Here is a 27008-nt window from a genome sequence, read left to right as displayed (position 1 = left end):
GTCCCCTGTAGGGTTTGCATATTATATATAGATATTGGCCTTTGTTGTTTGGGGGTTCCGTATGTGTGTGTATTTGGTTTTCTTTTTAAAGGCACAAGACCCTTCCTTGAAAGGGTGAAGAAGGCAACTCCTAGCTCCTTCTTAACCACAAAGTTGTGGTTAACGCTAGATCCGCTTTTAAATCTCGCATCGCAGAGAAGCACTTATTGGTTATTACCTACCAATTAACAGATTGATACGCAAGAGCACCAGCGAGCAAAGGAAACCGACTTTGTTTAGCTTAGTCACAAACACTACTTACTGTCAGGTTTAATACCCACCAGTGAGGTGTTGAAGTGGACATGGCGCAAACAATGCCTGTTCTGTAGCAGTGTGTAAGGGAAAGACACCTTGAAACAGCTCCTTGCCCTCTGTGTAACCACAAAACCAACTCACACATCATCCAGCCATTTTTTTTTTCCCTGGGATCTGTGACAAGCAGCCTACACCTGTGCTCCTGGCACTCCTCACACCACCTTGCCCCATGGACGTACGGGTGACGTGGCACTCGCAGAACAAACACGGGGCTAAGAAAGGGAACTAAGGAAGTCAGTCTGGTGAAACAGCAGAGCAAACAAAGGAGAGACTTCACCCAGACACGGCAGTGGCTCCCAGCCTGCCTGAGAAACCGGAGGAGGGAGCAATTGTGGAAAAACAGGAAGCACTGCCCTTCACTGAGCAGAAACAGGTCTCGTGCGCACAGGAAACTTCCCCAGTGAAAGTCACCCAGCGTTAGGAAGCGGGCGAGTGGTTTTGCTGAGAGTCAAATCTGGAAATCTCCTGGGAGCTATCTCCCAGCTCCACGCCAGGTCAGAAGCAGCACTCTCTTTCTCGTGTGCAAAGTTAAGGATGTTCTTCCTCTTTCTCTTATATTTTCTCTTCTCTGGATTCTCACATCCTTACAGAAATGAAGGTGGCACTAGCATTTGGTAGCCATCACCTGGCTCTCCTCACCATTAGATCTTTCAGGTCCCCAGCTGTGCTATACTACCGTGCTGGGCCCGGACACAAGAGGCACAAAGTGTGACTTAGCTGTCACTCTGGCTCTGTTTCCTGCCTGGAAGAAATGCGGGACAGAAAACCACAATATTTGCCTGTTCACTGGTGCAATACACACTACTTCCCTCTCTTCCCTCCATGTCTCCCCCCATTACTCACACCACCTTCTAAGCCAACAGATAGTGTGGGACCTCCAGAAGGCTGACTATCATCATCTCCATCACAGAAAAAGACTAAGAAGGTTCAGCCTCTTTTCAGCTATCCTGATCTGACACAGTCGATGTGGCCATGGACTTCAGTTCATCTTCTTTTATCTTTCAGAGAAAAATTTATTGTTCCACTGTTTTCTTCACTTTCTTTACCCAAGATGAGTTTTGTAAAGCACATGTACTTGAACCTAATGCCAAGTAAGTCACACCTACCACATGTATCCCCATTGCTGCCCAAAACAGTGTTGGGTCTTCTGTTACTACCTGCCCGAGGGACCACCCACACAAGGAAATCCAGCAGCCTCATTAAAGCCCCTTGTGACCATGCTCTTTTAAGGGGCAGTGTTTGTGCAGACCTGGTGCTCACACCTTTTGAGGTGTCAGAGCATTCCCAACTCCTCACTCCCCAAAGGAGGGGGCTGCCAAAGGGCAGGGAGCAATGAGATGATGGCACTGTTGGCTCCTGGCTGTCACCGTTCTGAACTTAATGTACGGTTCACTTTCTGCATCAGTGCAAGAGCTGCTTCTCAAGTGCCACAAGGTTTGCCCTGCTGGAGGTGAGGACAGTACTGCTGATTTAGAAGCTGCCTCTGGCTCTCACGTTCAGCCATGCACACAAGCTTCAGTAAGAGTCCCTGGGCACTGAAATTGTAACAGTGGCCTGGCAACCCCATTACTTACCTTCACTAACTCACATGCAGCTGCTAGATACACGAGTTTGTCTGCCTCAAGCCCTTCTAAATTTAGGAGGAAAGCTGTTAGGTTCTTTAGTAGCATAGTTACCACTTCATCCTTCTACAGTAAAACATCAGTTGCTTGTCTGTAACTGCACAGACACTACTTGGCACAACTAACCCTCAGCCACCACCAGAAATTCAGCCTTTTGCATTCCTGAACAAGCTAGCAAAGGAGATCTGCTGTGTTTTCCTGGACAGGAGCAAGCAGGTTCCCAGCTCAGATGCTGACTGGCAGATCTTCAAGTCACACATACTGACAAGAAGGCTCTTCATGCCATCTGATGTGGTTGACCCAGCACTCCCGTATCCTCTTTGTGACCCTAACGAGTTCACACTACTGCAGCTTCAAGACCTTTTCTCCAAGTCATCATCCTCCATGAGGCACTCTGCACTCCACCTGTGATGGTGTCATGTGTTCCTCACAGTCCTATCATGCCTCCTTACATTCCGTATCCATGTTGAGTATCAGCAGGAAGCTGAATCTCACTGGACTTGACAGAGTGCTCCAAGGGTGATGACACCAAGCATCAACTGCACATCAGATGTGAGAAGAGCTGTTTCCCAACTTTCCCTGGACTCCATTCAAAGCAACAGCTGGTTCAGACAAGCTCCTGAGAAAGCTCAGCTTTCTGCCGACCAGAAAATCTCACCATTCTGTACAAGGCATATGCTCTCGGATCGAAAGACAACCTGTTGCTGCTGCAGTCATCCTGACGCTTCCATGTTTTGGATACTTAGGAGAAACACCTCCCCTTCCCATCTCCTGCTGGAAAGATGGCATCCAGTCTCATTGTGGATTTTGATGAGTCAAGAGCCTCTGACCTCCAGACTGCAGGGGGGTAACTTCTTGAAAGCCCTTTGGTGTTTTAGGACACAGTGGCCATGCCGTTTCACAGCATGCATTTCTGACAGCATGTCACACTTGGGCTCTGTCCTCTTCATTACTTCTTTGAGACTTTCAGCTCAAGACCAGGATTCAGTCTTCACTATCATGACCCTCTTGTGAGTGTAATGCCAGTCACCTGCCCCCTCCATGACAAACCCTGCCACGGTTCACAGAGCCCTTTCCTGTCCCTAGCACTTCTGCTATGGATTTGCTAATAAAGTGTTGGCCTACAGAGGAAAGAGGAGCTCACTCCCACATCGGGATGCAAATGGATTCCTGCATCTCCCAAGCTACTTCCTAAACTTTCTGGTCATAACAAGCCTTTGCACCCCAGGTTGTTGCTAGGCAGCAGAAAGACCCAATGATCTGTCCTGGAGCACTGGCCTCCTAAAGCACAGTACCTGTGTTAACAGATGTGCGGCAGGTGCTAACCTTCTGTGTCATAATGCCCTGTTTCCTGGATACCAATACAGCAGCAAGATTAAGAAAAACAAGATCTTTTCTGAAATGAAAAGATGGGTTTTATAAACGAATAAAGGTGGAAAACACATTCCCTCACTCCTCTGCCCTCCTGGGCTGTAGCATCACACTTCAAAGCACTGAGGGTCCCAGAGATCCCACCAGAAGCCACCCTCTAAACACAGAGGCCACCAAGAAATACATAGCCGAGCTGCTGCTGCTGGGGATCACGCTCTGTACCCCTGCCAGACTGATGCCTGCCATAGCCGTCACCCATCGCTGACAGCCGCAGGCAGGTCTATGCCAAGCTACGGCACCGCAGGATGCTCTGGGGATGCTGCTAACAGGTTGGTGCCCCCCAGGCAGCGCTCGGCCCTAGGGCTGGATGCCGTGCGGGCGGCAGGTGGTGCCCCGCCACCATCCCCAGAATCTCCAGACCGTGTCCTGCTGCGGAGCTACCCCCGCCCCCGCCGGTCACCGCTCTCCTCGGAGCGGCACCTTCCTCGCCTCCGAAGTTCTCGGTGGGATGGAGATAAAACGCAGACCCTGACCGTCTCCGCTCCCTCGGCGCTGCTCGGGAGGCCGGCCGCGAAGCAGCACTCTCCGGTACGGGCAGGGGGCAGCCCGGCTCCCGCAGGCCGCTCTCCACGGGAGTCCCGCTCCCGCAGCCGGTTCCCAGCCCACATCCATCTCACACCAGCGGCACCGGGAACCCCAGGCCCGGCCACCGCAGGCCCCGGCCTGCCCCCCCCCACCCCCCCACCCCACGCCGGCCCCGCCGCCACCGGCGCCCCTCACCTGTGCGGGGGTCGAAGGTGACCACGAACACGGCCACGATCTGGTCCTCCTCCGCCTCCGCGCGCGGCGGCCCCACCGCCTCCTCCGGCCCCTCGCCTCCCCACGGAGCCGAGCTCCAGCCGCCGCCGAGCCGCCGCCCGGCACTGCTGCTGCCGCCCGCCTCGGCTGCGGACGGCGGGGCGGACACGGCGGGGCCCTCGGCCGATAACAGCAGCGGCGTCTCGTCTGCGCGCTCCCCCATGGCCACGGCGCAGAGCCGAGCCGAGCCGAACCGCGCCGCATCGGCCGCCGGCTGGGGGCGCTGCCGGGGCGGTGGAGGGGGCGTGGCTTGCCGCCGGGGGCGTGGCTCGTCGCTAATAGCGCGCCGGGCAGGGGGCAGCTTGAGGGGTTGGAGAGCAGCTGGTAGCGCTCGGGCTGGGCTGCAGGGGTCCCTGCGATAGGGCACCCCCTGTTCCTGCTGCACCGCTTCCTGCCCCCTGGCCCAGGCTGGTGTGTTCTGACCCCAGTATGGACCCGCTGCCTTCCTGAGCAGGACCGGTCAGGGACAGCCCAGTCAAGCCCATCTTACCGAGGAGCTGCAGGAGCTGAGCAGAGCGGCCGGCACCACTGACGTTCCCAAACTGCTGCAGTGGAAGCTGCAGGGCACAAACCTGGAAGGGTCATCCAGAGTACACTGGGCTTTTGGGGGCTGCGTGTAAATAAGTATGTGGTATAGAAGGCTGTGGAACAGTTGTCAGAGAAACAGGCAGAATCAGCTTGATGTTGGAAGACGAAGAGAGAAGTGTGATCAAGGCATCCACAGGCAGCCAACTTTTGTGTAATTACCATCCTCATTATGTGACCGCCAATGTCATTAAGTGTCATTAGGTTTAAGTCGGTTCCCTAGGACTTTCTGATTAATTGAATCACCCAATTAAGCAGGCCACAATTAAAGGGAAGATATTGTCGTAAAAGCTTTAATTGTCTCTCTTTGTTTCCTGTTGAGCAGCTCTGTGTGTTCGATAGGCCATTAAGAAACTCATCATCCAGTCTCCTCAGCAGTGGGGTTTGGTTTCTTCCTCCCATTTTTTTTTCTGGTAACATTAGGGTCCATTTGCTGTGAGCTCCACTTCAGACAGCTCCAACCCTGAGTGGGCATTCTGTTACACAAAGCCCATGTACAAACTTACTTTGCGGAGCTATAAACTGCAGTAGGTGGCATTTAGCAGATGGAGTCTTTCGTGGAAGGTGACTGGTATAGAAAAAACCCAAACTCTGCACATTATTTGTTACTGTATAAAGAAAAGCCGGATTCTGCAAATACTTGGCCACATGCTTCACTTTACCCATACAGACAGTGCCAAGCTTCATTCTGATGAATATTTTCTTTGCACGTCAGTGATGCTAAAGCGACAGCTCGTTTCTCTCCTCTCCATCCCCACAGTGGAGCTGGCACGAACGTCAGTCTGTCCCCCAGAGATCCAGGCAGGGGAAACAAATCTGGAATAAGAATTCCTCCACCACACACACGGGCTATTTGTGGTGCACCCAGGCAGGAGGAGGGGATGCGGTGAGGAGAGCAGCCTGCCATGGGGAGCAGAGGCTGCCAGCGCCGGCTCTTCTGCGGTATGTGAACTGTCATCACCCCCCCCAAGCTCTCGGCTTCTGGTGACAAGAGACCTGGTGGCACCAGAGCTATTTACACTGCTTTGGCCTGCACTCTGAGCATGCTGAGGGCATGCTGGACACATACAAAAAACAAAGGCCACATTTTCTACTTTGTTATTTCTCCAAATACGAAAAGAGGTAGGACAGGAGAGGATGTGACCCTTTCAGGGGAAAAACTCACCCTCAAAAGAAAATGAACACGTGTTCCCTCCTGAGGGCTAAGAAAATTGACCGAGATCTTTAGGTAGTCCTCCTGAAAAGAAACAGAAATGGGGCCTTGAGTGACCTGGTCTAGTGTGAGGTGTCCCTGCCCATGGCAGTGGGTTGGAACTGGATGATCTTAAGGTCCTTTCCAACCCAAACCATGGTTCTACAATTCTATGATAAAATGTGGTGACTTTTAGTTAGAAGATGCAAGATGAACAAGTGGGGCCTTCTTGGCAGCAAGTGCAGCAAGTCCACCTTTTCTCCTTTACATATCACATTCCTCCTTAGAAAATGGACACGGGGGGGGGGGGGGGAATAAATCAAAAAATATTTCAGATGGGATTAAAGCTTTGGTCAGAAGGGGTTTCATTGCGGGGTTATTCATCAAAATGCAGATGCAGCGACTTGAAAGCATTATTTCTTCAGATTTAAAATGAAATATTCCTATTCAAGGCTCCAAGTATTGAACATCTCATTAATACAGTCAGATCACAGCAGAACTAAAGTGGTCCTGTCCCATGATCTCAGCTACTCAGATGCTGCAGACAGCTTTTCACAGAGAAAGCAGCCAGCACCAGCACTGCAAGGCTTTTGGATCAGGGAAAGGAGTCTGCATAGCAGCAACAGGCTCTGTGTCTGGAAGAAACACTACATCCTCTAGGACAGATGCAAGCAGTAAAAAGCACTACTGAGCTCCTGGCATGTTCCCCTGACACTGCTTGGGTGTCTTGTACCAAATGAATTGTCCATCACAGTCAACTTCAGAGACCTGTGTGGCCAGACATTTAATTCAAAGACCAGGTTAGGAGGACTGCATGACCTCAGATCAACATGGCCCTTTATTGTCCCATGGGAATGCCCCCTGATCACAGGCTACTTAGCCCAAATTAGCCTCTCCATGCAGGCTGCAGTGCTTGTCTAAACATGCATCTAAATTGCAGGAAGTGAAATTCAGACTTAAGGAAGCACAGGACCCTGTTATCATTAGAGTAATCACTCATACAAGTAAAGCCCACAAAGACTACATCTCTGATGGGATTATCATGGAGCAGACTGGCTGTCAGCAAACATCACCTCCCTGCAGGCCCTGGAAAGCTGGAGGAGGGAAGAGCGTGCAGAAGCAAGATGAGTCAGAGGGAGCCCTGCCTCCCTGCAGAGCTGGTTGCAAGCACATAAAACCCACATCCACAGCAGAACCCCTCGGCCACCAGGCAACTGTGCTCAGGTGCTGTCAGTTTCCCATTAGCAATGGTCCAGCTGTGTGGGGTGGTTATATATGTGCCTGGCCAGGAGAAGAGTTGTCTGTAGGGTATCTGGTAGTTACCTTGGGGCACCCTCTGCTTTTACAGCTGTATGTGGCATGGGTTTTTTTTCTGGTTGTGAAATTTGGAGGAGAATAGGATGAGGGCTGGCGTGTGTTGTCCACATTTAGCATGATGGAAGCTCTGTTTCTATGTGTGATGAGAGTAGTGGATAAGGTATTGGTAGATGGAGAAGTTTTCCTGTGGGTTTACTGGGAAAGGCACTGACTTCTGAGCTGTGCCTGACTTGTGCCAGTAAGACACACAGAAGATCTGTTACATGAGCAGTAGCTGAATGGATTTATACTTGATAATTTTGGGGTACTTTCCCTAATCAATGCCATCAAACAACGTCAACAAGTGATCAAGGCTTCTGTGTATGTGGGATTGGGTGGGGGGTGCATGTGACGAGTAGAGCTAATGTCTTGATAAGGCAAGGAAGAGGATAAGTTATTCTGCCTGTGTAAGTAATGTTCTCTTCCTTTCTCTCTCTCTCTGTCCTTCTCCCTCTAACAAGGCAGGCCAGTATCATACCAGCTCTGTTCTGTTTCATATGGTGAGATGGATGACTGGGACAACAGTGACGAATTCATTCAGCGTCTGGACTTTTCCAGCTGTGGTGAAGAGAGTGAAGACAGAAGTATAAATGAGGAGGACAGCCTGAGCTCCAGCCCCTCCAGGAGCTGCGAGCTCCTGAAGTGTCAAGGGAGCAGCCCTCTGCCAGCAACCCCTCCGAAGAAGCTTAGTGACATCTTCCTGAACAGGACAAAAGCCTGGATGAGTCCTACCGTGGTGCATTCTCCAGTCGCGTGCAAGAGGCTGGGTGATGCTGAGACACCACTGCACATCACCTGGAAAAAGCTGCAGCTCTGTGACACCCCGCACACTCCCAAGGTAATGGCATGTATTCTCTCTGTGTCTGAGTTGGCAAGATCTCCAGCATTGTTGTTGCATTGCTGCATAGGTGGTGAGGAGATCTGTTGCTTCTCTCTGCTCTTAGAAACCTGGACCATGAGCTCCTTAGCCATCAAAGGGTTATATTGTAGGTGTGAATAGACACCTGTGTGTAGGAGCGAAGTCTTGAATCTTTCCAAGCTGCTGCTAAAGCTTATTAGTTAGCATCAGGTAATTCTGAGCTAAAAAAAACCACAAAACTCAGGCAACCAAGTGCCTTGGTTGCCCATGCGCCCCTTGCGTTCTGTTTAGGGCAGTGGACATCTATGTAGCAATGTTCTCCCAGAGGGTAAGTGCATCTCCCTCTCCTTTCAAGGAGCTCATCATTCTAAGGGGAGCTTGGAGACGGGCACCTTTCCCGACTGCTCTGTTCAGTACGTTTTTTCAATGCAAGTGGGTTTTCTCTTGAAAGAGAAATTTGGGAATGGTGTGGTGGCTGGGGTATACTTTGGCAAGTCTTGATTGCTTCCAATGAGGTTGCTGTCCACTGATGCTCATTCTCTTTTTCTGTGGAGCTGAGCTGCTCAGTGAATTTGGGGAAAGCGAGACTTCCCCAGGTTAGCAAATCCCCTGTGGGATTTGGGGTAACAAATCAGTGTGTGCTTGTGGAGGAAGGTTACCTGTCTTCCTTTTGTCACTGTCCTAAAATGTAATTTATCTATTGAGTTTCTTGGAAGAATACTCCCAGCACCTGTTTGCTGTGAAATTTCTTGTATGGAATATAATGTATCTGCTTTGTCTTCTGTAAGCACAAGTGGAGGCTTGCCACCAGCTCCTCTGTTCCTAGATAGCTTCTGTTTTATGCATGGGCTTTTAGCATTCAGAGACTTACAACAAAAGTAGCTCTTTCAGTCCTCTCTCCTGCTCTATATTCCTGCTCTACTGATAGCCTAGTTGCTCCTTTGCTTAAGTGGTAACAGAAGATCAGTCCTTTTAGTACTTCTGCCCTCCAGAAAGCTGATTGTGTAGGGAGAAGGATGATCCTGTGCCCACATTTGACCTTTTCTGTGGCCATGTTTACTGAGGAATGGCCTGCCACTCCCTAGGGGAAAGTGGCTCTAAATTGTGTCACTCCAAGAATTTTCTGCAATGACCATTTATATGAAAACTCCCTGAATCTCACCTGAACATAGGTGAGAGGTTTCAAATCTCTTCCAGACCAGATAATCTACTGGTAGTGGAGGGTGCTTTCAGTGTGTGCTTTTGTGTAGCTGAAATGTTGGCTGGATGCTTCAAGACTTGTGGCTTGTCACCTTGTAGCCCATGAGCAGCAATTGCACTAAACCAACAATTTCTTCTCCTTTGCTGTCTTATGGGATAAAGGTCTTTGTTTCCAAGTATGTTGCAAAAGGTGGGCTCTAAAGAGCCTAAATCTGCTTATAAACAAGGCTGGGAGCATTGATCTCAGAACACTTGAAAGCAAGAGTAAGGGTAAGAGCAGAGTCGCATCCAGCTGCAGACAGATGAGCACTGGGGCCCCAGCTAGGATGCGTGTGTCTATGTGATACATTATGATTGCAGACTTACCCAATCCTGGAACAGATTGCTAGAGCTAGTTGCTTACACTATATGGCAGCAGCTACTCTCAGATGATGATACTGGAGGCAAGTCTGTTTGATTACAAAATAGAGCCCTAGTAGAGCAGATGGGAATTGCATGCACATAACAGCAGGCTACAATGGTATTTTAGGTCCCTTTCTTGCATTTACACTAGAACATAGCTGCAGTTCTACAGAGCTTCTAAGCTGCTGGGTAAATTGGGCTTGGACATCTACTGCTTTTGATATGTTCATATGCAGAGCTTTTCCATCCAAGAGCAAGGAGATGCAAACCAGAGCATGAGAAAGTGATCAATAAACACTTCCAGATTCATGGTAAACAAGTAGCTGAAATTCCAAGTGTGGTATAGAAACAGAGTGATGTCCCAGAAGTAGCTATATCCATGAGTGCAGCATCAACTAGGTGGATGCAGGATACTACATGCAGCTTTTAAAGGATTTTATCCTCAAAAGCTTTTAATAAGAGACGGGAGAAACTCTAGATATGATCCTGGAGCGATGCTTCTGGTCACAAGAGTAAGACCACTGTTGGATCAAAAGCATAGAGAAGTATCTTGATCTTCATGACAGGTAGAGTTCTGGATTCTTGAAGGACTTTTAACTAGGGGTGGTATATATTAAAACAGCCTTTAGACCTAACACCACTCTGCTGAAGTCAAAAAACAAACTTATATTTCAAAAGGTTGAGGGTTACCCAAGGGGTAAAATCACAGCAAGTGTAGATTCTTCTGTCTTCAGATCAAGATAGGGTGGTTCTCTGAAGTTATGCATTAATCAGCTCAAGGCTTTGGACTGGTAGGTGAAACCCAAAGTTCTTCTGTGGGAAGCTGAACTATAGAGGATCCAGAGGTTCCTTCTGAACTTAGCTTTCTGAAACTTTGTTTTCTTCCTGACAAGAACTGTTTTCTGGTCACTTTGCCAGTAGCCATATAAAAATACTTTTACCAACTTCCCCTATGCTAATGCTGCCTATTGCTGGGGAATCAAAAGGAAACTTGTTCTATCTCATCTTCTGACAAACCTGTCCTGACCAAACTGATGCAACAGTCCCTGCTTGGCAGAACTGAGTCTTCCATGTTAATACAACATATGATGTAATTTCTGTGACTCTGTAGGTGGGAAAGATGAGCAGCTGGCTCCTCTTTAGGACTGTGCTTGCCAAAATGGCTCTGCAGGCCTCACCCAAGTGAGCAGAGAATAGAGTCTGAAAGCGCTTAGCAAGCAATGTAATACTCTGTAGAAGGAGAAGAAAACTGTCAGGACTAAATCGGGGATGCAGGGATTTAATGATTCAGCTGTTCTGAGGAAGGGAGCAGAGTTCTCCTTGATTTGCAGGAGAGCAAAGACTTTATTCTGATACTGCAGCAACAAAAGCAATGCTTGGCTATCTTCCCCCCCCTTTTTTTCCCCCCTCAATACAGAGCCTGTTATCGAAGACAGCTTTTCCTTCATCTGGGACAAAGGTCCCACACAAAGGCTTCCGACATCTGAGATTTACTCCTGGTGCTGAACTGGATGACTCTACCCAAGCACCTCTTGTCAACATTAACCCCTTTACACCAGAGTCGTATCGACAAATGCTCTTTCTTCCTAATGCCAAGCAGAAGACCAGAGGAGAGCTGTAAGTGAACTACCCTTAAATAACAGGCTGGAAGGAGGCTGTGAGTAGTAATGATGGAGATGGTCTAGTACCTGGACTTGTTTGCTAACAATGAATCATTCACTTCTGTAGTATTCATTGGTGCAGAGCAAACATTATCAGACACACGAAGGTATTAGGAATATAAATAAAGTAAGTTGTTTCCTTTTGTTCAGAAATGTGAGGCACCAACAGCTAACCTCAATGCTATGGCTGTAGGGGAAAATTGTACCTCTCTTTCTTGGCCATGGGTGGAGAGGAACTTGATTCAGTTAGGATTATACCCACAGCTTGGAAGAAATTAGATGCATGTTTGCATGAAATATAGCTTTTAAGATGGGTGCAGGCTATTGCTGACCTGCAGAAGCTCCAGATCTCATCCAGGTTAACCAAGACACAAACACAGTCAAATACCTGTGCACTACAACTCCTGGCCCTGACTGTAACAGATGCACAGCTAGGATTCCCCTTTGAAATCACAGTGGAGCAGTTCTCTTCTTCACTAGGAGCTTGTTGTACAAGGTCATTGTCCAGTGCAGCTTCACCAGTAATAAGGTGGCCAGGAGAATGATGCCCTGAACAATCAATCAGTCCTGTGAGCAGTACTGAAGTTGATATGTGGAGGCTTTCTAACGGAAACAGAAGGCTTCCTAGCCTGGGACTACAGTCTTTAAGGCCTCAACTAGAAAGTGGTTGTATATTAACACTCTACAAAACACACAAGGTTTGGAGGTTCTCTTGAAAAATGTTTTCATTTCAAATCTCAGTTGGATTGCTGCCTTGAAATGATAAATCCAGATTTTCCTAAACTTCTGTTATAGGAGGGATCCTGATCCAAGAAGTAAAACAAAACGGGAGCTACCTACACTGGTGAGTGTCTGTATATTTCACCCCCACAGATGGAGTAAGATGCTTGTAAAGATTTGGTGCTTGATAAAATCTATTCTGCTTTTGGAGTATAAATCACGGTGGCAGATCTGACACTTTGACAAGTAAGCCTAAAAACTCATTGATTTTTGGTCAGGAGGTCTTTCTAGGAAATAGAATGTAATTTAGGTTCCTTAGGGAGAACTGTACTGCTGTATTATTGAGTTGGTGTAAATAGTGACTGTACCTTTGTGGTTTGAAAAAGCAGGTTTATTGCTGTTTGTATGAATTGGTGTACTGAGCATCTTTGGATACTTCTATATTGCAAATAATATATGGATCTGCACTGCAAAAACACAAGTGGTGAGCTGAACAGCTCTGGTGTGGGCAAGTACTGAAGGCAGAGTTTCAATTGCAGTAGTTACAATGGCAAACTTCTGAAGCAAGGCAGCAAGTTCTGTACTTCAGTAGGAAAATGTCCAGCTGCAGGGTGTCTGTGCATCTTGGGGCCCAAGGGAAGGTCCCTTCACAGATTATGTAGCTACAGGACAGCAAATGCTGTCTTGCAATTCAAACCTAAGTTCTCTTGCTGTTCTTGATGTCTGTGCTTTCCTGGCAAGTCTCAGTGGTAGGGTGTGCTGACCTGGCTGCATGGGGCAGGGTGTAAGGTATCATGTACCCCCACTTGCACTGGCAGAGATGGGCAGCTGGTGTGGGAAACCGTATCTTGCAGCCTTCTTCCTTATTCCCAATTTATCTGGGGGAAGGTACTCATCCAGCTGGTTTATGGAAAGCAAGCCAAGCCTGAATTAAATATCTGACTTCAGATGAGGAAAGAATCTCAATTTTCCTGAGCAGCTCCTTGAAGGAAGTCTCTTGTCTTGTGAAAGTAAGTAGAATTGTTCATTGTAACTGTGAAATACTTAGGCTTACTAAAGAATAATGGTACCCTCTGGCCGACGAGACTGGTATTGCAGAAAAACTTATCGGCATGGAAAAAATACAGCACCAGGCTAAATATTCTACTAGGTAATACCCGGGGCTACCACAATTTATCACCCCCCCCCCCCCCCCCCCCGGGAGAAAGCCTCAAATGACTTACTGAAATATTCTGATGAAGTGCTGATTAGAATGAATATGTAATATAGACACATAATTGTGTACTAGTAAGTATCTTTATTCCCTGAGCTTTTTAAGATACGATAAAATATAGCTGCCTTATGAAATACAACCTGCTTTGAAGGGTTGCTGGTTTGTACGAGCCACATCTTGCTGGCTGTGGGGACCAACTCTTTACTCCCACTTTTAAGGTCATATATACCATATACTACAGCAATCACAGAAGGGGTTTCTGTGGAAACCAGTGTGCAGAAACTAAGAGATGCAGGAGGATGAAGAGAAGTTACTTAGTTCACTCTCTCATTGTTCACTTCATGCTTCACTGCTTATCTCTTCTTTACTTATCTCCCCTTCAGTTATTTTCCTGTCGGTTGGCATCACGCTACAAGCAGTACCAGCAGCTCCTATTTCCCTAATGACCCTTAGTGTAGCAATAATGATGTTCCAGCTGTTCTGCAGGCTTTCAGCCTTTTGTGGAGAAGTGGCTCCTGGTGAGAAATTGTTGGGAATACAAACAGATACACTGAGATCTGCTAAACTGCTATTAGTTAACAGCTGGTACTTCGAACATGATGAGAGCCTGAAATCGTGCAGAACGTCCTTGCTGCAGGCTGCCTTAGATGCCAGAGTAAAGCAGTTCTTGCATAGCTGTGGTTGCATTAAGCCAACACAATGAGCTTCTCTTCTGAGCTCAAAGTAGGCAATAGCACTTGTTTAAATAAGTTCAGTATAGGAGTCTAATTCAGAGGTACTGGATGTCCATCTAGCAAGGCTGGTAATGGGTTGTCTTGAGCCTGCAGTAGCTGGGCAGAAGACAAATATTTTGTTGGTGCCTGCTGTTCATCCCTGACTCTGTTAGCCGCAGGTCTAGAAAATGGGCAGGGTGGCAAAGAGAAGAGGCGTGTGTGATGGTCATAACTCAAGGAGGCTTAGGCACATACAATGAGCTGACCACCTCTGTCAGGTGGTCAGGAAAAAAGCACAACATGCTTAAGTGAAAGGGAGCATTTCAAGAAGGAACTTTCACAATGGGAAAGGGAGCAACAATGGTGCTTTGTGACAACAAGCGCACACCAGCTCTAAAAACATGATGGGTGTTACTATCTAAATATCTAAACTCATACTTGCCTTGTTTTTGTGACCTTGTAGAGATACCCTCTGAAAGAGAGCAACATGGTTTCCCGTTACAAGAAGGAGTTCCTGGAGCTAGAAAGAATTGGTGTGGGGGAATTTGGCTCTGTCTACAAGTGCATCAAACGCCTTGATGGATGTGTTTATGCCATCAAACGCTCCAAAAGGCCTCTGGCAGGATCCTCTGATGAGTGAGTGTGCTAGCTAGAAACTGCCAGATGAAATGATGGGCATGTTCTTGGGAGGTGTGATGGGAGGGAGTGTGGATGTAAAGGTATCTGAGGGGAGGCATAAGCAAAAACTGGCTGCTGTTGCATTGCCAAGAAATAGCAGGGAGAATGGGGGAAGTTACCACTTTAGGACTATCAGATATAAATGCCTGAGAAAGGGAAGAAGCCACATACATTGCAAAGAGAGATGACAGCTTACCTGAACTCCTCATGTCCATGCAGCTGGTATCTTTAAAGTAAATGTCAGACAGCTGATTTGTGGTATGTCCCTGCCCTGCTGTGCAGCCAGCACTGCTTACATTGACCAGCTAATGTTGTCCTGCATGCTAAAGCAAAGCCTTTGAAGCTGCCTTTACCTCTTTAACAAGACTTGCTCAGTGATTTGTGTTTTTGACAGCTGCTCAGTACATTTGAGCATGGCTAAGTTTTGCTTCAGCAGCTGTGAGAGCCAGACAGTCTGCCAAAACCGAACAGAAAGTTCTAAACACCTCTACTTTCCCTTTCCCAAGCCAGGCTGCAAACCAGGCTTCCCCTTCTCGCCCCAAGCAGTCACACCTTGTCACACTGCTTTCCCTGTGCATGCTTCTCCAGGCACGTGGCACTGCGCGAGGTTTATGCTCATGCTGTCCTTGGACACCACCCCCATGTTGTACGCTACTACTCGGCATGGGCAGAGGATGACCACATGATCATCCAAAATGAGTACTGTGATGGTAAGAGCTGTGGTGTTGTTAAAGCCTGAGGTCTTGGGATGGGTGCAGGTACCTGCTTTTGTACTTGAATATGGAACATTTTGGTTTACAATTAGGCCAGCTGCATTGGGGCTACAGTGCCATGGAGAATCCAGTAAGGGTTCATAATATTTAGACAAACCTCTGAATGGTGCTAATGCCTTACAAGTAGTGAATACCCTGTAATTTGTGGGAATTTAAGACCTGTTCGTCTGTATTGGCTGGCCTGGGAGAAGTATTCCTCATGCTGATGCTTAGAGCTGTGTCTGGGACCGCTCAGGTAAAAGCTGATCTGAGTGACTCGAGCAGGTAAGCTAAGTGCATGTATCTTGGAAACAAACCCTTCTTAATGGAGGAGAATAATGATCTGAAGAATGACTAGTGCTCAACAGCTGCAAAGGAACTGAGCTAAATAATGAGGTAAACTATAAGTGGGGTGCTGCAGGCAGGGTGGTACACTTGTACTTGAGTTTGCCCTTGGCAAACTCCCAAACACTGGGAGACGTTGTAAAAGACACCTCTGCTACCAGAGGAACTGAAGGCAAATATGTAGCTCTCATCTTTCAACTGCTTCTGCAGTCCTGGGACTCAGTGATGAGTGGTGATATCTGTTTGGAGTAATGACATCAAATCTGGTGGAGGTAACCATCAAATTAGTTATCATTGCTGCAGCACTGATGCATTTCTTGTGTTGTAGAGGATGAAAACCAGAGACCAAAGGAAAGGTGATGAAATGCAAGTTGATGAGGAAGAAGGGTTATGGCACTGGCTAGTCCTGAAATAGCCAGAGTGCCTTGATGGAGACCCACAAAGCTCTTTTGTGTGCCAGATGTTACATTCCTCAATCAAATCTGCCAGCGGGAGCTTAACTTCCTTGCTCCACCATTCACATACCTGTTTTTTTTTTGCCTGTTAGCATGGGAAAAGTAACTTTTACACTTTTGGCATGCAGCAGCATCACTATCAGGTCAGCCTTTCTGGTGCTGTAGTTAGAACTGCAGTTGCTCAGTCTTTGGCTAGCAGAAAGGCTGAAGCCAAATGGTGATATCCTAGTTTGATCACTAGAGCGTATGTAACTGGTCTGGCCAGGGTTTGTCACTAGGAAGCCTGCACTTTCTCTGGGCAACAGTTTCTACTAAGCTGTTTTGAACATGCTGCTCCATAAAATCTTTGTCAGGTCTGACTGACCATTTTTCACCTAGGTGGGAGTCTCCAGGATGTGCTGCTGGAAAATGCAAAGCTTGGCCACTATTTCTCAGAAACAGAGCTGAAAGAAATATTGTTACAAGTCTCCATGGGGCTAAAATACATCCACAACTCTGGCCTTGTGCACCTGGATATCAAACCCAGTAAGTATAGCACTCCCCTTCTTTGTGGAGGGGTCTCCAAGTGATGCTTCAGGCACAGCACCTGTAACAGGTCCTTCTGGCTGAACCTATTACAATGCCTCTAAGGAAAGAGGACTTTGCCTTACAAGGTGAATGTCTTGTGTTTTTTTTTTTTTTGGTTTGGTGTTTGGTTTTTATCTTGTCATTATTGCTGATCTGAGACTGAGACTTTGCTGACAGTTGGCAGCATTTTACTTCTGTCTCACCATCTTCGTAATCCTAGCTCATGGGAATCGCTTTGATACTGGTGGAGCGAGTAGGGCTGCTAATGACGATGATGATCCTTATTTGCAGTTGTCTAGTTCCACAACACTTGACCTTTGCATGTGAGAGCTGATGAGTGAATATTCATTGTACCTACTGTGAGAGATTAAGTTCCTGCAAAAAAAAATAGTACAAGCTTTTCTCTCTGCAGCTGAGGATGGGTACCCCCAGGGCACTACTCTCCCCAGTGTCACATAGTTATATTCTTACAGCGGAGCTCACTTTTCCTGATGAAAGTGCTTCCGTCCTGGGGTGGGGGCAGAGGGGAGGGGTGGGAAAGTTGGTAACACAGGGATATTTTATGCATAAGATACAGCTGTCTTTTGCCAGCTATATTGCTGAGTATGTGAGCTGGGCAGAAAGCAGACTAACAGGTGGGAAGCATGTATGTAGTTTCTCTGGCTGCAAAGCTTAACTAGCTTAACTGTGATTTCTTACAAAGCTGTCAGGCTGCTGCAGTGTGGCTGCTGCTATCACGCAACTGCTGAACTTCACTGTCTTGCAGGTAATATCTTCATCTGTCACAAGCCGGCAGTTTTGAGCCCAGCTGGGCAGGATGAGAGCGACAGCGAAGATGAATTCTCTTCTAGTGTGGTGTATAAGATTGGTAGGTTTAAGCCCACTTTACAACCGGCTTAAGATTAGGGCTGCTCACCACTGCTTGATATTGCTTTGTCCTGCTGGCTGAAGAGACTTGCATAATAAACTGTGAATACAGTCATGAATGCTTTTGCTACTTACCAGAATTAATTCCTTTAAAGAGACAAGTCCTAGAAAACTCATGTGCTTGTTTCCAAGCCCAGATTCCTGAGTAGGTGCAAGCTTGCTCTCTTACACAATATTTCCCAATTGATCTGCTGATGCCTATGAAATATAAGCTTTTATTGACGGACACCTACAGTTTGCTACATTGGTTGCTTGTTCTTTCTCAGGTGACCTTGGTCATGTGACATCAGTAACAAACCCCCAGGTGGAGGAAGGAGACAGACGGTTTTTGGCTAATGAGATTTTGCAAGAGGTACTGCTGCTGGCAGGGTGGTGAGAAGTGGGCAGAGACCAATTACAGTAAAATCATTACTCTGACATATTCCTTGCCTTATTTCCTCTTTTGTCTGGTCTGGCTGTGAAATTGGCAAAACTAACACTTTAAGAACAGTACAGGCATAGGGCTTGTCAAGAATATTTAACATACCTTGTAAGTAACTTTATCACTAAATTACTACAACTATTGAATGGGACAAAGCCTTTTATCAGTTTGGAGACACTTCATATACACACCCAGATGAGACTGAACTACTGGATGTGATTACTGAAGATTAAATGGGGGAAGTTTAGATTGGATATAAGGAAGAAATTCTTTACTGTAAGGGTGGTGAGGCACTGGAATGGGTTGCCCAGGGAGGTTGTGAATGCTCCATCCCTGGCAGTGTTCAAGGCCAGGTTGGACAGAGCCTTGGGTGCCACGGTTTAGTGTGAGGTGTCCCTGCCTATGGCAGGGGGTTTGGAACTAGATGATCTTAAGGTCCTTTCCAACCCTAAGTATTCTATGATTCTATAATATATGATCCCAGGTAGATGCCTTGTACAACAAGCACTGATCAGATAGTGTGGAGAGGTGGGAGGCACAACACACCTCTTACATTGGCTGTGGTTTTGCCACTGTGGTCGGTGAACAAGAAGGGAATCAAAAGGTAACAACCAGCCTGGATGTGTTCATCAGCTCAGGTGTTTAAGTGACAGGATCTTTTTGTGCTGCAAACAGATGAGGAACCATTAGGTCCATACATCACATACGTTCTTTAGTGTGAGTTGGGCATGGCTACCGTATTCCCTTGTGGTGTAGGCTGGAGGCACGCATTTGTTAGGCCATCCTCTGGATTTGTTGGGATGATCCTAATGTGGGCTACAAGCTCCTCATGACTGGGTGAAAGCCAATTTGCTGTTAGTTACCAATGTTATCTGCTATCAGTGTTTTTATCCTAAAAAGAAGAAAACTAACTGGGATGGTGAAGGCAGTGTTGTATGTATATTTGTTTGGCTGTTTCTATTTGAGTTTGTACCCCAACCCACCTTTGTTCAGTGCATCAGGATGTTCCCTTTCCATATCGGTTTTTTCTCTTTGCAGCAATACTGCTGTTTGCCGAAGGCAGACATCTTTGCCTTGGCACTCACAGTAGCACTAGCAGCTGGCACAGCACCACTGCCTCACAACGGGGCCATGTGGCACCATATCCGCAAAGGCAATATCCCACCGATCCCCCAGAAGCTTCCTCAACACTTTCTGGAACTACTCAAGGTGAAGAAATAGTCTTGACAGGGTGGAGGCTTTTCCAGTTGGCATGTGACTAGAGGGAGTGTTAAACCCTGAATTCCTCTGCCTTCCAGCTCATGATCCATCCCGACCCAGTGGAAAGACCTTCTGCCATGGCTATTACTAAACATCCAGTTCTCCGTCCTTCACGTGGAAAAGCAGTGCAGCTCCAGAAGCAGCTAAATGTGGAGAAGTGCAAGACTGCCATGCTGGAAAGGTAAGGCTGGCTTCAGCATGAAGGCAAGAAGACATGGGCGTGACAAATGCTGGTCACCAGTAGTGTTGGGAGACCAAAAGTGCAGAAAGACCCAGTCAGCTCCTTTGCCTGGAGCTGGGAGGGTGATGCGAGGACCTGTAGTGCCCAAGCAGCTGTGGCTCACTTCTCACTTGGAGGAGTTGGCTAAATTAGAGCAGTGAACTTGGATGCTTATGGCAAACTGGTGATGGAAATTACTGATACAATATACAGCCAATGGGCAATAGAGGAATCTACACTGCACTGAGACACTGGTCTAGCACAGCAGGAAGAGAAGTTCCAGGTGGTGGCAATAATCCTCTTTCCCCTTGCTCCCTCTCACTGCTCTTGGCAGTAACATTTTGAGGTACTGGGATTTAGGATCTGCCCCATGACCCCTCTTAGCACAACAGTCAGCTGGGGAATAGGTTTTCCATGTAGACAGGACAGAATATGCTCTGGAAGCCAGGCATTAGGGAGAAAAGGCAATAGAAAAGAAGCATGTGCTTTTAGGTATTTGTGCTGCATGAGATGACTCTGATCAAAGTTCCACCATTCACAAATCTGAAAAAAATGGAGTGAGGGACCCTTCACAGTGATGCCAGTGTGTTGCTAACCTGATGCGTAACTTTCTTTTGTTAAACCTTCAAAGCTGATCTGTTCTGAAGTAGATTAGGTATTTACAGAGTTTCTTCATCTCGCCCCTTTGGGGTGGAAAGTCGCCCTTCTCCAGCAATGCTGGAGTACTGCAGTAACCCCCTTGAGTAAGATTGTTCATAGCTTTCTTCTGCAGCTGATGGGGATTTTCTTCCTCTCCTCTCCCGTCTCCCCCCCCCCCCCCTGCAGGGAACTTAAAGCAGCCCGCCTTGCCCAGACCCTCATGAAGGACCAGCCCTTAGGAAGTGTCAAGTTGCAGCAGTCTGAAACCTCTCCTAAGCACAACAAGCGCCTGGTGGGAGGGAAGAGCTGTCGCTCATTTAGCTTTACTTTGGGTTACTGAACTTGTGTTGTCCAAAAAGCTCTGAATGGCTCTGTGAAAGCAGAGGGTATGCACAGACCAATGCCCCATATTAGCTCTCCCTGTTGTGGTTTTCGGTTCCCTCATTAGTTACCATGAAACATTGGCTGAGGGAAGAATGACTAGTTTACAAGTGTCAGATCATGAGATAAATTATTGTCCTCTCTATCTTACCTAATTTCTTGTGTAATTGGTCTTCTTCTAGACTAAGAATACCTTTGCTGTACAAGGAAAAGGATGGCATTTCCTCTACTCATTTCCCTCTTTAGTTGGGGCCTGTTACTTATGTTTTTTGTAGTCTTAATGCCTGGCCACCTGTGTATCTTTAGAGGGGAGATAGTGGCTGTACATGAAGACAGCATCCACACTGGGTCCTCCTAGGAGTGAGGAGCTAGAGACTATGATAGACAGTTCTAACTACACATCAGGAGACAGACTGGTTACTGGCAATTGGAGAGGCATTTCACTAGGGAGGACAAGAAGGAAACACTTTTGAGTTAAGGAGCCTTACTTGTGGAAGTTGATGGAAAACTTTCCCTCCCTCAGCTTCCAGCAATAAGCACAAAATCCTCTAACTGGTTAAACTCTTGCAGACTAGCCCTTGATGCTTGACTTGTTTTATGCCTGTCAGCAAGGACTCCTTGCCTGAAGTGGGGTAAATTACTGTGGTGTGCTGGTAGATGGGTCTCTACCTATTTCCCTTCCGTATCTTGCATAGGGTGAAACTACCTGCCTGCGGCCTTCTAGGAAATCAGAAAATGTGTGGGTTTTTCTTTTTTAATTGCCCATGTAAAATGTGCGTGCTCTAAATCTCACCCCCCTGCTAAATGTAACTTCCTCAGTCCTTGCTGGCCGCATGTCTACCTGTGGCAGTCGGACACGAATGCTGTGCTGGTACCACGGAGAAGCTAAAGTTGGTAACTCAGTTATTTTCGGGTTTTACTTAAGTTAGTTTTCAAACGTCGCTTTTAGAACGTGTTAGACCCTACCCTTTAAGAAGGGAAACGTGCAAATAAAGATTTTAATTCTTTTTACCTACGACACCATGCCTCCCTTGCTCTTTCTCTCCTTGCGCCTCCCTCCGCGCCCCAGGCTCTCTCGGTCACACGCAGCCCGCCCCTTTCCCACACGCGGTGCTCAGCACTTTCTCGCCCCCCGGGCCTCTGTCCCCGCGGCCCTCCGCAGACCCGCCGGCGGGGTCTGAGGGCCGCGTTTCCTGCCGGACCCTCTTTGGAGAGGACCCGTGGTTTCCCGTTCCGTTTCCGTTCCTCGGCGAGGCTGCGGCGGGAGAGGTGCAGAGGGCGGGGGGTCGGGCGGGAGCGGGCGGCCGGCCGGACGGGACCGGGCGCACTCCGCCGCTGCTTTAGCCCTACTTTTCCCTCCTCAGGCACGGCGGCATGTTGCGAAGACCAGCGTGGCAGGTAGGGCCGTGCGGGGCGGCTTAATGGGTCCATAAGGGCTGGGCTGCGGCCCCGGCGGGAGCTTGGCCCTGGATTTACGTCCCCGGGATGCCCGCAGCGCAGCCGGGTCGCTCGGGGCGGGGGACCGGCGGACCGCTCGATCTCTCCCGCCTTGGGGCAGGGTGATGGTGGCGGCGGCGCGAAGCAGCCCCAGCTCTTTCTCCCGCCGCGGGGCTTGTAATAACCCTTTCTCCGGGCACGGGAAACCCGGGACCCCGAACCCGCGCCCCGCGGCAGGGAGGCCGCTCGCCTCAGCACTGCGAGCCGCCCGGCCTGGAGGAGCGCTCCGCTCTGGGGCGGGGCCTCGGCTTTTTCTGCCCGAACCGGCGCGGTTCTACCTTTAGGAAAGAAAGTTTGGATTCTCCCGTGGGACTGCAGGTGGTGTTTATGTTATTTCTGGAAAAATATGTGGCGCTACCCATGAAGAACGGAGGGGGGTTCTGTTTGCACTCGTGCTCTGTAAACAGTGCGAATGCTGGACATTAATTACTCAGCTACTGAAAAAACAATGCATTAAAAGACGTGGCTTGCACATGGAATGAGTCTTAGATTTGCATCTGCATCAATGAACCATGCAGGGATATCAAAGAACTTTAGTTTTGCAAGTTGTGTTTAGCTCCTTTGTTTAGTACAGGACTGCCAGCCTCGCCTTCCTTTAAGTTTTGCAACCACTTGTAACAGAAGATGGGCTTTTCTTGCAGTTGCTGTATGTGGGTCTCTTGCAGAGGTGTTCCTGGGCTCTTATTGTCTCCTACTTTCCACTAGGACATTATATTTGCCAGAATCAAGTCAGTTCCTTTTCTTTTTCTCACTTGTGTTTAGCTGCAGCACTTGGGTTTTTGTGGCCTTGATTTGCTGGTTGCTTGGGAACCAGGGGTTATCAGTGCCTCATTGTATTCCGTACAGGGATAGGTAGAAGTACATTTGGGGCACATTGGGTTAATTTCTGAAGTGAAGCAGAAAGTTGGTGAAACTGTCAAAACTGTGTTTGTTTCCAAAAACCAAAGCTCAATGAACTAAACAACCCCCCTGCTTCAACCCTTTCCTGTTATGTACTACAGAAGAGCGGTAATTACCACATGTCTCAGAAATAATTGCTGGAGACATACCTTTAGGCCAGTCTTTTTTGTAGATAGCTTATTAACCCCAGTTTAACCAGATATATTTTTAAATAATCCTATTAGTTTCATGTAGCTGAATGGTTTTCTTCTCTCAGTCCCCCTGTAAGTGGCCCCAAAAGAATGTACTTGCAGAACCTCTGTGTTTAGAAAATGAGGTGCAAAAGCACATGGATACTGTTCATACTTTGTATCTTGGAAACTGACATCTGTCTGTTCCTTCAGGTGCTTCGACAGTTTGTAAGACATGACTCTGATGCAGTTAGTACATTGGTACTCGAAAGATGTAAGTAGCTCCTGAGATGAACCTTAGATGTTACTCTGTGTGGTTTTTATCTCAGTTTTAGAAAGGCCAGGAGAAAATCAGATAGGAGTGGTAGCTTCTGAATGCAGTAATGAAGAATGCGTTGTTTCAAATAAACCCTCTTAAGAAGCTTTTTATCTGGTCTTTGGTAAGTCAAGCAGTCGTTAAGGGGGAACACAAAAAAGCCCTGACATGGAGTACAACCTGTAAAAGGCATGTAGCTGTGCTTTATTAGTGGCAGTGGCTTGCGTGTGCTGCTGTTATGTGTTCTCATACCTGCCTTTAGGTGTCTTGTGCTTGTTTCTCAGAATCCCATGTGCCTGGGGGACTTGTGTGGGTGCTTCTGCCCCAGCATGATTTGCTCCAGGTGTACGCTTTAGACTTTGCCATTCAATTCACGCACTCATTGTGCAAGAATGATGCTTCCCTGACCACCTCCAATTGTCCTGTAACAAGGAGAAGGAATAAATTGTGACCACCTAGTCCTGGTATCTGTGTAAAAACAAGTGACCACCTAATTTAAAGAATAGGGTGTAATAATGCTATCTTCTTGTTTTTAAGATACTGTTTTAAGGACAAAACAATGCAATGCTATGGTCTCATGTCAGGTAAATGCAGAATAGTCTCAAGTGACATTTGGTTGTGTCTGTCAAAAAGATAACAAAGAAACAGAAAGAATGAAGAACCTTTAGCTTTCTAAATGAGCTTATTCAGCAGTGATAATGATAGTAGAGGCACAGTCAACCATCTGCAGGGCCTGACTAAGCCAAAAGTCACAAGAGCTTGAAAAATGGCTAGGAGGTGCAGAAAGGAATTTTTCTGGCCCATGACAAAACCTGCAGACTTACGACTTGCGGTGATTAGAAACATCGTAATTCACCTCTATATGTATTTACTGTCTCATGTTTCAGCCATGAATCGTGTTCAGTTACTTGGTCGGGTTGGACAGGACCCTATCATGAGGCAAGTGGAAGGAAAAAATCCCGTTACCATATTTTCTCTTGCAACCAATGAGATGTGGCGAACAGGGGAAAGTGAGGTAAACCAGGGAGGTGAGTCTGCAATGAGCAATGTTCTTCTGCTGTGTTTCAAGGTCATCTGCATATTTGGTAGCACCATGCTTTGTCTTCAGGCTGCCATGTAAATCTCTCAGGTGCAGGGAAATTCCTTTGAGGTCAGTAGAGAAGCTGTTGCATTTATGTGTCTTACTGATCCCCAGCAGCATGTACTGAAGAGAGGTCTGCATATTGGCCTTCCTCCAGAGGAGGGGAATGAGTGTTGAGTTGTAGTTTTTCACTGCTGGGGTTGCCAGAGGTGTAGCAGGTTCCATACTATTATTTATATTCCAAGAGGAGGGGGGAGAAAAGAAGAATGATGTCGTTTTTTTTCTTTGATTCTTCCATCAGTCTAAGGCTACAGATGTCACTTTCTTTCTCCAACTTTTGTTCAATGTGGTGTGTGTGACGAGGAAAAAAATTGTAGTATGAGCACTGGCTTCCAGGAAAACTGATTGCTTGGTTTGAGCTGTGTTTCTGCACGATACTTCCGTTTGGATGCACATGAGTGGAACACTGAGTTCTAGTATGAAGAGGGAGACTGAATGCTCAAATCACTTTTCATAATTTGAGAACACCAACACATTGAAACTAACTTCTGAGATTTGCATCAAAAAGAGGATTTAGCATCCAAGTTTGCTATTTTTATGTAACAGGTGATATCAGTCAGAAGACGACATGGCACAGGATCTCTGTCTTCAGACCCGGCCTCAGGGATGTTACCTATCAGTATGTGAAGAAGGGGTAAGTGAATAACAAATGTGGTTGAGGATTTAATGCCCTAATAATCAATTAATGCAGTAACTATGGTGACCAGAAGCTATGCTCAGATAGAAGAGTCCTAAAGTAAGTTAGCAGACCTGCTTCAAACAACTGATGCAAAAGCCTATGTATGCAGAAACAGAGGAGAAAACAGCAGTACAGTTCTCTGACAAGAACCATATTCTTGATTTTTTTTTTTTTTTTTCAGTGCTCGAATCTTTGTTGAAGGGAAGATAGACTATGGTGAATATACCGATAAAAACAACGTGAGGCGTCAGGCCACAACAATTATAGCAGGTAAGGAACAACACACTAAGGCCTACCTTGCCCTTTTAAAATGGAGAATGGGTGGAGGACCTTTGAAGTAGAGCGTGGCTTGTCTTATCCTCAGTTTCATCACCTGAGGATTTTGAGAGAATGAATAGGCTGTACCACTAGGTGTCCTCTGGCACCAGTTGGGAAGACAGAAAATGAGAGCATGTAGTTGCAAACTGTTGCATCTTTTGCTCATGCAAACCACTTGGTGCAGGAGGTATACACTGTGTGGAAGGACCAATTTTAAGGACTTCTATTTGTGAAAGATACTCTATGTGGGGGTGACTTGGTGGAGACTTTAGAAAGACCTCAGTTGGGTAGACAGTAGTAGAAAAGCACAGAATGGATAGGGAGTAGACTTGTCCCTTGGGTAGACATGAAGAGAACTGGGAAACTCAACTTTTTCTGTTTATGGAGGGCTAAAATAATTGGGTAGTACAACAAACATTTCTGAAGGATAAATGGAAGAAGGGAAGAAGGAAAAAAATAAACCCAACCACAATTCTGGATGTTCAGCTGTGCAGCCCCTATAAAACAATAGTAATCAGACTTTCACATGAACAGTTCACCTAGCAGGGCTGTAGGTTGATGTTGATAAACAGCTGGAGGGGAGAAGCCAGTCTCTTTTTTTAATTAGTATTTATCCTAATGGCTTATTCTTCGTGTTCAATATCGCCAGACTCAAGATGCTTTAGAATTACTGAGGCTTAATGAAAAACAAGCTTATAGGCCTGTAGGCTGATGACATGGTAGCACATACTGAAAACAACGAAGAAGAAAAAAGGGGATAAGCTGTAACTGATAGAGATCATAGTCAAAGAATTAAACCATTATTTTTAATGTTTCTGGTATCTTTGACTTCAGCAGCTTTTCATCAGGTTTAGAACATTTGTTTCATAGTATATATAGTCACCTTGAATTGTCAGCTTTTTAGGGGATCAGAGCAAGAGCCCTGTATCTAACACTTTTATGATCTGCTGTTTTCCAAAATACACGTCTTTGCAGCTTATTTTAACACTAATATGTTGCCTTTGTGGGTGTGCGGGTTTGCAACAGAGCAAAACAGTCCTGAAGATTAAATTTTATTTGTGTCTTTTCAGATAATGTGATTTTCCTGAGTGACAGTGGTATGAAAGAAAAGGTGTGAGGTCATTAGTGCTTGGACCCAGGCCATGTCATTCCTTCTGTTTTACAGTGCTTCATAATTCTGTAATCATGTATGTTGCTGTAGTTTCTTTAAAAAGTAAATAAAATCTTTGATACCTA

The 27008-nt window shown here is 46.9% G+C and overlaps 2 protein-coding genes across 3 annotated transcripts in view; one reads left to right on the top strand and one right to left on the bottom strand.

Annotated features, from left to right (window-relative positions):
* Window positions 1–4373, bottom strand: part of DENND11 (DENN domain containing 11) — an 11424-nt gene extending 7051 nt beyond the window's left edge. Inside the window, exon 1 of the mRNA XM_061444909.1 lies at window positions 4128–4373. Within this exon, the coding sequence (XP_061300893.1) occupies window positions 4128–4368 (241 nt within the window). The 5' untranslated portion in view covers window positions 4369–4373. The remainder of the gene's footprint in view (window positions 1–4127) is intronic.
* WEE2 (WEE2 oocyte meiosis inhibiting kinase) lies at window positions 3492–27008 on the top strand. 2 transcript variants are annotated; one of them, XM_061444908.1, is made up of 16 exons: window positions 7800–8176; window positions 11217–11416; window positions 12256–12304; window positions 14570–14742; window positions 15373–15494; window positions 16715–16861; window positions 17670–17771; window positions 18097–18182; window positions 19290–19460; window positions 19550–19692; window positions 22116–22149; window positions 23532–23592; window positions 24522–24662; window positions 25322–25409; window positions 25636–25724; window positions 26843–27008. In XM_061444908.1, the coding sequence occupies exons 1-16, from the start codon at window positions 7844–7846 to the stop codon at window positions 26887–26889; spliced, it is 1986 nt and encodes a 661-aa protein (XP_061300892.1). In that variant the 5' UTR covers window positions 7800–7843; the 3' UTR covers window positions 26890–27008. The 2 variants fall into 2 exon arrangements, with proteins under 2 accessions (XP_061300891.1, XP_061300892.1); XM_061444907.1 differs by lacking the exons at window positions 22116–22149; window positions 23532–23592; window positions 24522–24662; ... (1 more) ...; window positions 25636–25724; window positions 26843–27008 and adding exons at window positions 3492–3676; window positions 20557–20874.

This window comes from Pezoporus flaviventris, unplaced genomic scaffold (assembly GCF_033815535.1).
Source record: "Pezoporus flaviventris isolate CSIRO_AGI_PZ_B2104156 unplaced genomic scaffold, CSIRO_AGI_Pfla_v1 ptg000002l, whole genome shotgun sequence".
NCBI classification, from domain to species: Eukaryota; Metazoa; Chordata; class Aves; order Psittaciformes; family Psittacidae; genus Pezoporus; species Pezoporus flaviventris.
Note: the sequence above shows the minus strand (reverse complement) of the source record. Positions and strands in the feature narration are given on the sequence as shown.

Excerpts from the sequence above, each read along its gene's own strand:
- WEE2 (XM_061444908.1), top strand. The coding sequence starts at position 7,844 with ATGGATGACTGGGACAACAGTGACGAATTCATTCAGCGTCTGGACTTT. Across the intron at positions 19,461-19,549 it reads ACTTTCTGGAACTACTCAAG|CTCATGATCCATCCCGACCC; the intron begins GTGAAGAAATAG and ends TCTGCCTTCCAG. Across the intron at positions 22,150-23,531 it reads TGCGAAGACCAGCGTGGCAG|GTGCTTCGACAGTTTGTAAG; the intron begins GTAGGGCCGTGC and ends CTGTTCCTTCAG.